The 13,461-nt window shown below is 37.1% G+C and overlaps 1 protein-coding gene across 7 annotated transcripts in view; it reads right to left on the bottom strand.

Annotated features, from left to right (window-relative positions):
• Arhgap6 (Rho GTPase activating protein 6) overlaps positions 1 to 13,461 on the bottom strand; it is a 451,538-nt gene that overhangs the window by 18,940 nt on the left and 419,137 nt on the right. For all 7 annotated transcript variants that reach the window (XM_026395146.2, XM_026395148.2, XM_077793573.1 and 4 more), the window contains one exon: positions 9,719 to 9,898. In XM_026395146.2, the coding sequence (XP_026250931.2) occupies positions 9,719 to 9,898 (180 nt within the window). The remainder of the gene's footprint in view (positions 1 to 9,718; positions 9,899 to 13,461) is intronic.

Here is a 13,461-nt window from a genome sequence, read left to right as displayed (position 1 = left end):
TACAATGCAACAATAAAAATAATTAAAAATGAACATCATGGCAAAAAATATTGTAAGCCAAAATGTATATCCTGAATTCTTTGTTAAAAGAAATATGTATGAGCTAATTAGGGAAAGTGCTTACATTTCCATCCAATTAGTTTAACTTAAAATTTTCCCTGCTTAGATGTATATTAAATAAATTTTGCTCCAAGCACAATTCCATTCTCACTGAAAAATAAACAAGAGTGCATGCCCTTTGGAGTATTGCAGGCATTACAATATTAATTAATTGAGAATAGAATGTGCATCTAAATTATCAACTTGCATTATTAGAATATATTACAGAAAGTGTTTTATTATTTTAAAAATAACTTTCCATATTTTTGTTAGACTATTCTGCATTTCAGAGCTTACTCATTCAACTAGGCTTGACCCGGTTTATTTTACGTAGGACATGTGACTCTTACTTGATACAAATGCAAATAAAAAAATTCATTATACTATCTTGGCTTGGAGAAACTATTGACAAATAAGTAAAGAGATACAGCTTAAAATGTGGATGCATGATTATAGCATTGATAATATTTTCCTATATATTATGCAAAACTGACTACAGTGCATATAATTCATTAATTTATTTTTATCCCATTTTGTTACAGAATGATTCAAGGAATCTTAAATAATTCATATGATAAAATAACATTTTTTCACATTTTTAAAATAAAGGAATGATTCAGAAAACTGTAGCCAGTAGGAAAATTAGATAGGGAATTTGAAATGATGCTTGGAACTGATTTTTTAATGTTCATATAACAGCATTTAGTTCTGTTTTCCCATGACTCTTCTAGTCTTTCTCTACAATTACAAATTTAATTTTAGATCACTTAATAAAAATTAAAAAACCGCAGGTTCAGTTCACTTGGATAAGCATTCACTTCTATTAATTTAAGTAATTCATAGAGAAACAAAAGTCATAAATTAACTGATAAGTAACAGCAGCTTAAATAAGTAAGAAAGAAATAACCAAGCAGACTATTCACTTCTTCATACCATTTTAGGAGTTAGGATGTTGTCAAAAAATATATGACTGAGTTTATAGCCCTTTAAGTCCAGTTTTGGCTGATTAAAATTAATTTCAATGTGGACACAGCAATTACCCTCTTCACAATTCTGTTCCTGCGTCTGAAAATCTTCTGACCTATTTTCCTTAATGAAAGTGTTATGAAAATCAAAAAGTCTAATCAATTTGAAAATACCTTATTGATTATAAATGGACTAATAAAACGTTTTATTAGAAATAGAAGAAATAAGTTCAACATTGAAAAGAAAAAAATAGAAACAATTAATATGGAGTTGGACAATATTGGTTCTGTGATTTCTTTTTCTCAGATAATAGTGGTCCATTTCTGTCTCTGTCTCCACTGGCCACAGAGAAGAACCATTCTCTTCTCTTTTGCTTAACAGTTCTGTTGGGTAACAAATTATGTGATTTTTCTCTTGATATTTGTCTGCTCCTAACCTCCTTCTAAATTTCTAGAATTATAGCCTATGACTGCTCAGTCCCTTAACTTTAATGGTTTTGAAAAATACTGTCAGTCCCCCCTCTTCCAGTTCCTTCTCTTCTGCCAGACCTTGAGTCTTCCTGCTGGTCCACATCATCAAAAGGTTAAGTTTCCTGAAGACAAGGATTTTCTGATTTGTCGACCTGGAATTGATACAAGCTCCTAATGTAGTTCTTTTTTAGCTAACCTTCCTTGCAGCTAGAGCAAGATCATGTGTGCCAATCCTGGCCAATCCCAAGAGGGGCCTTGTAGGAGCATCCAGAAATGTCTCTTTTCTCTGTATATTGAAAAGAGATGTTTGAAATAAAATATCATTCTTCATCACTTGATTCAATGATGGTTGTGAGAGAAGCTGGTAACTGCAGCCACTTTACAGCTAAAGATGGTGGAACAGAGAGAGGGAAGTGCCATTGAACTGCTAAAGCTGTGTCCTCCTGGGCTACTTGCTATGCAAGATGATAAATCCTCATGTCTGGAGACACCTGCAATTGATTATTCTCCTCCTTGCCAGTCAAATGCTTTCTCAATAATGCCTCTTTTTCCTTCTCCAACTTTGCCTTCCTAGCCTTCTTTCCAGAAGCTCATACTGGCACATCCATTACCCTCATGCACTTGCTCATTTATTCACTTGATTTTGTGCTTTTCTGGAACCCAGGTTAGGATGATGTATTCTACCAAAGGGATACCGAGGGAATGATGTTGGAATGGCAAAAAATAATACTAATAAATAACCCACGATTATGGTCTGCATAGTGTACCCTATTTATGTTACCCTTGTCTAGCTGCTTCTCTGTCCTTATGAATAGTACTAATGTCATGTTGTAGCACATTCTCTTTTCTATTCACTTCTAGAGTGGGAAAGTGAATTTCCTTTTCTGGCTGGGGATCATCAGAATTTTTCTAAGTTCTTAGTCTACTGTTCCCATCAACAGAAAAACTTCCAAAATGAAAAGTTTAGCTCAATAACCAAACAAAAATTTTCTCTTATTTTTCTAGGCATCTTGTATATAGCAAAATGGGAACTTAGGAGTAAAGAAGTGAAAAACATGTTTTAACTCAAGCAATTCTGCATGCTAAAATGAAGGGGAAAAAAACAGCCCAAAGTAATTCTTCACTTACAATTCATTGTTTCACATAAAAATCTCTATTGGGTTTTAGTCAACTATTTAGTAATTTTAGATATTTCCTAAGTGTACCATTTATGGTTGTGTTTATCTGGACACTCAACTCCTTAGATTTTAATACGTTCCTTCAAAGCATAGTGCTATTCCAAAAATCAAAAGAACTTTGTACTCTCCTGCTTCAGAGAAAAAAATGTAAACACTGCACATATGAAGGAATAAAACTGCCACAATTAAAATCTACCCCATCAAATTAAAAATGAAACCTTGAATGATTGCCTAGGGTATAACTGAGGTAGTTTATTCCATAAACCACTGAGAGGGGAAAATGGTATGAGTTTTCTCTATATACCGTCACCATAACAAACCATTAAGTGCTTCTCAAAGAGCAGTTCCCAGGACCCAGCCCTACTGTACTTGCCACTGGGTGTTCCACACCAATCCACCACTTTGCACTTGACCAAGAAGGATGCTTTGGCATTTAAAACTCTAACACTCCCCGACAAAAGTAAATATCACTGGAGATCACGATGACATTTTTTAAGTTAACAAACACACTAAAAGAAATCACTTTGGCTGTTTATGGAGCAAAAGCTCAAACAAGGGCAGGCTCTACCTTGAACCTTTTGTGTGGCTCTGTTGTGACAGTTGGTTTAATAATTTAAAAGGATCTGGGTGAATTTAGAGGGTCAAGATGCATTAAATTCAACAAATATTTCTCTAGTGCTGATATATGCCAAGCAAAGCTTTTTGGCAACTGGGGCACCTTAGTGAGCAAATACAGAGGATGAGTCCAGGGCTCGTGGAAGATGACTTAAGAAAGGAAGATGAAGAAAAAATCATCAGTCTTTGCTCTATGGCAACAGGGTAAAAGAAATAGAAAAGGCTCAGGGGCAATGTTTTTGTTCCCTCCCACTTGTGTGGGATGCCCACAGTACAGGTATTCTGTCTTTGCGACAAGGACACAGTGAGCAGGCTCCAGCAGGATCATAGACTAGCTGTTAAAACCATCAGCTGGCCTGAACATCAAATTAGATGGGTGCTGTTAAAGGTCCCCTTTACTCCCCATTTTCAAATTGACTAAAATACATTTTCTCTTTTTTTCTACAAATGGACTCTACATCTGAGATGCCACATGAAATGCCTCTTCTTGTTGTGGGGAAGCATCATGATGCAGAAATAATTCACTTAGTTGCTGCATCACTTGGGCAAGAGAAACTTGGCTTTGTGTTCATGAAATGATGGTCAAATTTAGATAAGGCAATGATGCACATAACGATTGGGCCAACCTCTGGCACACAAACAGGAATTGTTTTTCCTATATGAAAAAGGAAATGAAAATAATATATAATTATTTGAATATATTGTTAGGGGTAGTTTCTTGTTTGATGAACTGGTTGACTGCTTGACTCCTTTTGACTTGGCGTGCAAAAGAAGTTGTAAGAAAATGCACTTTGCATGTGAGAATGAAGAGAACACAAAGCAAAGCTTGGCTTCTGAGCTTGGAATCCTCATCATAGCTTCTGACCCTTGCTCCCAGTAGTGCTCATATGAAATTTCCCACATGCCCTGAGCTGGTCTTCATCTCAGGCTGACAACTAGTGGGGTGGGAATGCAGTAGTTTTCCCACGTCTCCACTGCACTCCGGACTTTTCATCAGCTTACAAGGCGAGTGCCTTCTCTTCCTTGCCCAGCTCCAAAAAGGCCTAGTAGGAATCCTGTCATATCAAGCCTGAGAATGTGCTGACAGTTTTCTCCACTCTACTCTGAAGTTCTTATTAATTCCAAGAGCATAATGCATTGAGATTCCCAAAATCAGTACTGAAGCAACAATTTTCAGAACAATTAGTGTGTCAATGATTTATTCAGTGAATGCTTTCTATTTAGGATAGTACCAATGACCATTTCTAGAAATAAATAATTCTTATTTTTTATATTTGGTGTTTCCAGTAAGTATCATTTTATGTTTCTAAATAGTTGTTGACAGCAGAAATGGAGGGTCATGATTTAAGGGGACAGGAATCTTAGGAGTATTGGCACAGAACCAAAACCAAATAAGAACAATAACAAAAATACATTATTTTCTAGCAACAGAAAGTTACAATATTTATTTAAGAAACAATTACTGAGCACCATCTTCTGTCAAGTAGTTTCTAGGTGCTGTGGATGTCAGTGAACAACACACTCACAAAAAACAATTTCTGCCTTCATAAGATTTGCATTCTATTAGGTATTAATAAGTATAATAAATAAGTAAAATGTGAGGTTAAATGTGGAAAAAAGAAAAAGAAGAGCAGGGTAAAGGACTAGGAGCAGATCACAGTATCACACATAGTGGTCAGGATGGGCTTTGTTTCCAAGGTGACACCTGACCCTGCTTGCACAGAGCAGGCTCCTTATCACTTTAGGGCAATAATAGCAGAAATCCTTTTATTTTTTGAGTGCCTAGTATATGTTAATCCTATCCTAGGTGCCTTTCAGTAGCATTTCTAATTTTCAAAACTATCCTATAAAGTAGGGTACTTCATCTCATTTTTTTACAACAGGAAAATGAAGGCTTAGGGAAGTTAATTATGGGGCCCAAGATCACACAGCAAATAAATGTCCAAGCAGCAATCTTTATTTTGGTAACTCATTCAAAAGCTCATGGTCTTTCTCCCCTACCAGTGTTGCTCAAGATGTGGTTTCTCAAGGTATAGGGTAGGAAGCTACTAGAACTCTCTGGAGGTGTACATTAACAAGTGCAGATTCGAGGTCCCTATGCAGGTGCTACTCAATTCCATTTTCTGTAGAATGACCCAGGAACATGAATATTTAACAAGTTTCCATGAAAACTCTGCCACATGCTCAAGTTTGAGAACCACTATTAAAACGTGCTGCCTCTGCCTTTCGATAGAGTGATCATGATGTTTGTATCATGACCTATTTCTAGCTGTAAGATTTCCAAACCAGGGTTGAAAAGCAAATTATCATGTGCAAAAGACTGTCCGAGACTGAAGTATGTGTTAGCCTCTGGATCTAAGTGCTTATTCTGTACTGTGGGTCAAAGCCAGGTTTGTTTCTGCCTTTGCCCATTAACCCAGATCCTAGCCACATGAGAGAGGCAGTCTCAGCATTAAGAAATTAAGGACACACAATATTCTTGGGAGTCCCTGCTAGGTCTCTGGGGGATTCTATATCCCTTCCATCAATTCTGAGGAATCACTGTCTTCAGGACACATTCTGCCTTCAAGAACAACCTCAGAGCCACTTCTCCTAACAAGTCTTCCCTTTCTAGTATTAATGGAAGTGACACCTTCCTTTCCCAGCTCATAAAATAAACCCTTTCAAGAAGTGAAGCTTCACAATTGCTATCTACCTTTACCTTTCAGGCCCCACCCACCAGCTTCATCCTTCCTTGTTTGAAAATTGAACAATTCTAAAAGCTTCTTTAAAAAGAAAACCAAAACAAAATGAAATAGCTATATATATGGCTGCATTTTTGTCCACCCACACAGACCAGCTCTGTGAACCAACTGCTAACCTTGGTAATAACCAACTAAATTCTGAAATGCCAAATATGCCAAGAAAATCCAAAATGTGATGCAATTTTCTTTAAGAAGGATGGGAAGTTGGTGCTGGGATATTCAATCATGAAAATTTTAGAAGGAGAAGGGATCTTGGATATCACTCATTCAACATAGTCCTTTGATAACCAAAGAAATCAAAGAAAATGAAATCATGCTTGGCACAGTGGTGCATGCATATAGCTTGTAATCCCAGCAGCTCAGGAGACTGAATCAGGGGTATCACAAGGTCAAAGTCAGCCTCAGCAACCTAGTGAGGCTTTCAGCAACTTGGGAAGATCCTGTCCCAAATAAAAAATAAAAAGGGCTGGGGATGTAGCTGAGTGGTTAAATGCCTCTGGGTTCAATACCAATTCCTGGCACTTAAAAAAAATCATGTAGCTAATGAGGAGCAGGGACATGACTATATTTAAGTTTTCTGGCAACAGTTTATTCTTATAGATCCAACTTGGAATCTTTGCTCCCTATTTCCTCTCACTCTGCTGTTCTTTTTCTCAATACACAATTCCTATAATCAAGAATGATTATATTGTTGATTAACTCACTCTAAGAAAGGTATCCTTAATTTCTCCATGCTCAAAGATTCTCACATGTATAAAGAACAAGGATTGGTAACAGGGAAATTAATTCAACCAATATTTATTTTTTTCTACCATGTCCTGGGCACAGGCATGATGTAAAAAAGAAAGTAGATGGAAATGGACAAAAATTTACATTTTAGTGAGGAAACACATTAAAAAAAAAGAAATCTGTAAAACTCTCCATTGGTATTGGTGAGTGCTAAGGAGAAAAAGCAGAGAATAGGAACAGGAGGTGAGGATGTTTGTGGGGGGGATGGTGTCAGGGGTGGAAGAGTTGCATTTTTTTTGTGGTGCTGGGGATTGAACCCAGGACCTTATGCTTGTGAGGCAAGCATTCTACCAACTGAGCTATATCCCCAGCACAAGGAGTTATATTTTTGACCAAGTGGTCAAGAAAGTCCTCTTTAAGAAATAAAGATCATATCTTGCGAACACACATGAGTACTACCTAAGAGAATCTCAACACCTATTCCTGCATAGAATGATAAACAAAGATCAGATTTGGGGGGCTGAGGCTGTAGCTCAGTGGCAGAGCACTTGCTAGCATGTGTGAGGTAGCAGAATACAACAGTCACTAATATGCCATCATGTAAAAATGTGAGTATGTAACAGATGTGATTCTGCAATCTGTATTTGGGGTAAAAAAGGGAGTTCAAAACCCAGTTGAGTCAAATGTATGAAAGATGATATATCATGAGCTCTGTAATGTTTGGAACGATCAATAAAAAAAAAATCCTTAGCACCACATAAAATGAAACAAATAAAATACAGTCATGCTGTCCATCTACAACTATAAAAAAATTTTAAAAAGATTAGATTTGGGAAGGTTGAAAAAAGTGGAATACTGATTTTTTCCCCCTGCTGCTGTTAGTATTACAAGTGGCCAGAAACGGGGAGAAATAGGATGGCACAATTAAGAGGCAGCAGCTACACTTTCAAGGATGCCAGGAAGAGTTTTGTTAGTATCTGAGGTGAAAAGAAATGTGTGATGGTTTATAGTTTAATATAAAGGAAAACTATGCTTAGACAGAATTTAGAGAATAGAATTAAGATTGATGAGAGGTATTATTTTGCTAAAAATAATTCAGAGAACATGAAGTAATGCCAAGACTACTTGGCAAGATGATATGTGACTTAAAACTTGACAAAAATGTTGAAAAGTTCAGACATTTGATTCATCCAAATATGTAATTAATTATGAGGATTGGGGCTGAAGTGTGAAATTTATATAGAGTTGATGACTAATTCAACAGTTTTGAGATCTTACCATGTGCTACACAGGGACAATATTTGAGAGATGCTAAGGAATGGGACACCATTCTACATCAGGGAACTTTTTTCACTGTGGGTAAGTCCGTTTGCTCTTCCTCCTGGGCATCTAGCCTGAATACATTTCCAAGTCTTTCTTCTAGTTAGGAGTGGCTTGTGAATAAGTTCTGGCCAATGCGATCTTAGTGCATATTTGTTGGATGCTTCTTCTAAATTTGCCCATAAACCTTAAAGGATTGCAGTGTCTCAAAATGCAAAGTGATGTGGTTCCTCAGTCATCACCTGCAAGGCTATCTGCCAAATATCTGATTCAACAACAAGATATCATGTCAACAAGATATTTACATCTGTGGTATTAGAGTACTGAGATTTGAGGCAGCTTGTGTTGCCCAAGTAATAAAATTATTAATAAACACTCACATAGACATTTACAGTTTCAATAATGCTTTCACATATTAAATGATTCTGACATCTACTCTGGGAACTAGATCAGATTTTCATTTTTCCCATTCTATAGGAGCTGAAATTGATACCTACTGAGCATTGAATTACTTGGTCATAATCATATAGGTAAGACACAGAGGGCAAGTATTCTAAACCACTAGCTCTCAAATTTATTTAAAAAATTAACATAAGAGAAGCATGGAGATCGATCTATGTAAGACATTTGATAGCATAGACAAACTTAAGAATATTCAAATGAGCCAATTTTTATTCTTGATTGAAAGAGTCACAGAAGACTCTACTGGAATAGCTAGGCTTTATGGTGCTCGCAAATTGACAAGAGAAATGAGAGAAGAAACATGGAGACAGTTCCTGTAAATTTTGACATGTAATATAAGTGGAGAACAGAAATAGAAGAGAATTGGCATTTGTTCTAATGTTTCAAGGGAAGCTGGAGCAAGCAATGCAGTTTTATGAAGGAAAACAGGAACTGGTAATTCAATACAAATCAAAAAAATATTTATTGAGTGCTTGCCAGATGGAGGGCCTTCCAAAACTGTACAGAGGATACAGAGAGGAGATAACAAGGGCACAGCCCTTGTTTTAAATGCATTTATAATCTACTAGGGGAAATGGTCACAAATGACCGTAACACAATGTTGAATAAGATAAACATCAATAAGAACAGCAATGGGGTTCAAGAGACAGAAAAAAGGCATGAAAAAAAAAGACAGAAAAAAGACACAGGAAGGAAAGGTGAAGCTTCATACAGGACACAAAATGTCAAAATTGACCCTGGAGAAGGTACTGTCACTGAGGATTACACACATTCATGAACACATGAACTCACAAGGACCACAGACAGAATTCCAAAGAGAAGGGTTTTATCAATATTTTGAACAAGGATCACTGCTTTATGAATAATTAAATGACTCCAAAATATGATTCTTGTTTACGGGACAACAAAATGAAATTTATAATTAGGGTATGTTTGTTTAAACATGGAATCAAAAACTTACAGTAATATCATGTTATAAAAATTTCTATTCCTACCAAAACTGTCTAACTTCCAATGAATTCACTCAACAATCAGCATTATAAACCACAAGGTAGTGAATTTGTGTTTCATTATGTCACCAAAGGCAATCAAAAGGCAGTTCACTAAGATGTTCTGCCAAATCAGGGCCACCTACCATGAACAAGGCTTCATAATTTTCAATCATCTTCTGCACCACAGCAATGATGGCCGTGCTCTCTTCAGCTCTGGCTGAGCTCTGGACTGAGAATTCTTTGTCCGATGACTTCTGTTTGTGCAACAGGTTGGGCCCAAATATGGTGGCCAAGTTTAGAGATGTCATTTTGTTCCCAGTGACCTATTGGAGAAGGGAATACAAGGACTGTAGTTTTGTTTGCTTTTCAAAATACTGGATGATTCAATCAAAGAAAGTTCTTTCCTTTTCCATTTTTTTCCCCTGCAAGAACAATATCATCTGTCAGAATCCATGAAAGATACTATCATTTTCCTTTTGTCTCATATATTGGATTGAAGCTCAGAGTTCAGTTGTCATCTCAAAAACATATTGAATAAAATTTTTCAATTTCAAGGTGTTTATTATGAAACTGGTACTATATAAAATTTCTATCCTGTCTATACTTAAAAAAATATTGATATTCACCCATCCATCTCTTCATCCATCCCTTTTCCCATCAGTCCATAATGTTTTTATTGATCCATCCAAATCAGCACCTATCACAGGCTAGGAATTTTTCATGGATACTATTTAAATTTTTTTTACAACAACAATCATAGCACAGCCCTAATTTTAAAGGGCTCACATTCTAGGAAGGAAATAAGCCTATCATTTTCAGGTAGTGAACATGAAGTATAAAGCTGTCAACTCCAGAATCCATGGGAACACTACCATAGAGGTAGCAGTATTTGGACAACATCTAGATGGAAGAATGGAGTTTGCTGGGCTGAAAAGCAGAGAATCTGGGGCAGGGGGCAATTTCACAATAAACACCATAAGCAATGACAAAAGCATGGAAAATACATTAAGGAGTGTCAGGAAGCTCAGTGCAGCAGGGGGTGTTGCAGGAAAGGCTGCATCTTTCAACTAACAATCTATGGCCCAGGGAATGGCACATACAATGGAATGAGAATACCTGAGACACATCACCACAATCTAGGTTACAGTGGTTAGCTTTTCAACTAAGGTGGAAGAAGTAGGGGTGAAGAGAGGCATCCAAAATTACTGAGGTAGAGAAAATGAGAGGGATAATGCTGAGGGTGATGATTCCATGTTTGAAGAAACAAACCAAAAAAAAAAAAATGAAAATAGAGTAGTCAAGGAACATGGAGGTCTGAGATTGATTTTGTTAGACTTCAACAACCTTAAGGAGCACCTGATGAAGCAGGCCAAGACTGGGTCAGAATAAGAGAAACCTGTGCCTGAAAAGAAATCCTAGGGGAATTTCAAGTGTGTGCTCCCCTGTGGTAGATGTTCACCAAGGTATTATGCTCCCCTGTAGATTGAACTCTGGTGGTTCTGATGGCCTAGTTCAGAGCCATTTGGATGGTGTGGCAAGAAGTAGAAACAGTGAATGGAGACACTTTCTTCAAAAGGTCTCATGGAGAAGGAGGGAAAAAGATGGGAGGAGCTAAAGGGGAATACATGGTAAAGGAAAGGAACTACTCTTTAGCTGGAAGTATAAAAATGACTCATGTTTGACACATCAAGAAATAGAAAGCAAAATAAGCATATAGAAATTACATGCCCATAATTATTTCATCACTTCCAAGAACCAACTGTTCAGTTGCTTTTCTCTGTGCAATTATATATATATAAACTGGGGTCACACTCAATGTATTATTTTGTGCCTTGCTTATTTTCTCTTAAAAATAAATTTCATTGATCTGTCAATTTCCAAAAAGTCCTATTTTAGTCCTTTATTGGTTCCTAGTATCCTATTACATGAATAGATCCTGATTTGTTTTAATCACAGCCAACTAATGGATATTTATGCTGTTTTCAATGTTCTGTTATTATTAAAACTGGTACAAAAACAGTGTACTCACAAAGATGCTTTGTGAGATTGGCTGAGTATTGTCTTAGGAGTAATTCCTAAGAATTATAATAAGAGATAGGAGAAATTTTAAAGGCTTGGAATTTCCTTTTTAAAATTTTTAGTTGTAGATGGACACAATACCTTAGTTTATTTATATTTTTATGTGATGCTGGGGATCGAACCCAGTGCCTCACACATGCTAGGCAATTGCTCTACCACTGAGCTACAACGCCATCCATAGAACTTCTTTTTACTCATTTGGTTCTTTTTTTTTTTTTTTCACACAGGAGAGATAATCTGGGTAAGTTTCTCTAGGCTGTGATTTCTCCACCTCAGCATTAGTGACATTTGGAGTCAGAAATCTTTGCTGCAGGGGCTGTGCTGTATGGCAGAATGTTGACTGGCCTTAGTCAACTAAATGCTAGTAGTATCCCTCCACCTCCAGTTGTTTCCTAACATGGCAATATGTCCTCTGAGGGTCAAAATTTCCCTAGTTGAGAACTACTGGTCAGTGTGAATTTTTATTTCTCTTGTCAATTCTAGCTGAAAATCTAGGACTATTGAGGGTAAGGATTTTTCTCTGGGAAGATATACACAGCCTTTGAGATGTACATGGGTGTCAGCATAGAATTCAGGAGTCTTAACGAACAGCTGAGATGAAGGTCCCTGAGTTTTGCCCTCTTCCTGTCGAGCACAGAGCTGCTGGCCACCTGTCCTGCAACTCTAGTGTGGCACACGGCTTGCTTTATTTTTAGAAGGTGAGGCCATTTTCAGGTAAATGATTTGGTGCCAAGGGAAATTATTCTGTGCAATAAACACTAGGAATTTAAAAGAAAGCATCCTTTCTGCAGAACCTTCCATTTCTCTCTCTCTCTCTCTCTCTCTCTCTCTCTCTCTCTCTCTCTCTCTCTCTCTCAGAAAACAAATCATTCATTTATTAATTTTTGTTTTTTTTTTCTTTTATCTTGTTGATGTAAAGTTTGACAAGTTTTCATTTCTCTTCCTGGAAATTCATGGTTAAGGATAAAATCAAATCCGTGTCATTTTCAAATTCTTCCATTTAGAACTCAGAGGCAAATTTAGTGCTTCCCCTCCCCACTTTAAAGTAATATTAGGGTTTTCTCCATTTTTAACATTAACAAATGGAAGATTTTGTTTTCTTTTAAAAGAATGTTTAGTACAAGGACAATCCAGAGTTCTGTTTCCGCTCTATCCTTCTCTGGTTGCTATTCTGGGAATGCAATACAATCCGTCTGTAAAATTGCACATAGATTCCAGCTGCGGACCAGGCTGCTGTGGTTTGTTACCACTTTTTGGTTTTGCTTTGTTTTTCCGTTTTATTGTTATTTAAACTGGAAAGGGGATTTGCTCCCAGACATCTTCCACCCTTGCTCCCCATGTTTCAGCATATATTTTATTGTACATATATGGTATGTCTAGGTAGTACATGCACTGGAGGCCAGGACATTATTGCATTATTTAATCAGCCAGCCAATACAAGGAAAACTTTTATCTTCACTAAATAAGCAACATGGATCACTTTCTAAGCCTCATATAAATAGCTCACATTTATTAAAAGTTTAGTGTGTACAGACTCTGGGATAGGGGCTTTGCTCAGACTATTTCAACTCTTTCTTAGTATAAGCTCCCAAAACAGCTGCTGTTGTCTTTATTTTATAGATGGGGTGGCCCCAGAGCTAGAGCTAGGAGTCAGTGCAGTAAGAAGGGATGCTATTGGCCACACTCCAGGTGGCCTCATACTCTGTCACATGAGTGCACCTCCTCAAGTTGGCTGTAGGCTTGGCAGACCCTGCTGTGGCATGGGGAGATGGGAAAATGAGCTTTAAAGCTGGGCTGGAGGAGGCAG

This window comes from Urocitellus parryii, chromosome X, assembly GCF_045843805.1.
Source record: "Urocitellus parryii isolate mUroPar1 chromosome X, mUroPar1.hap1, whole genome shotgun sequence".
NCBI classification, from domain to species: Eukaryota; Metazoa; Chordata; class Mammalia; order Rodentia; family Sciuridae; genus Urocitellus; species Urocitellus parryii.
The sequence above is the reverse complement of the archived record's forward strand: the minus strand, read 5'-3'. Positions and strand labels throughout refer to the sequence as shown.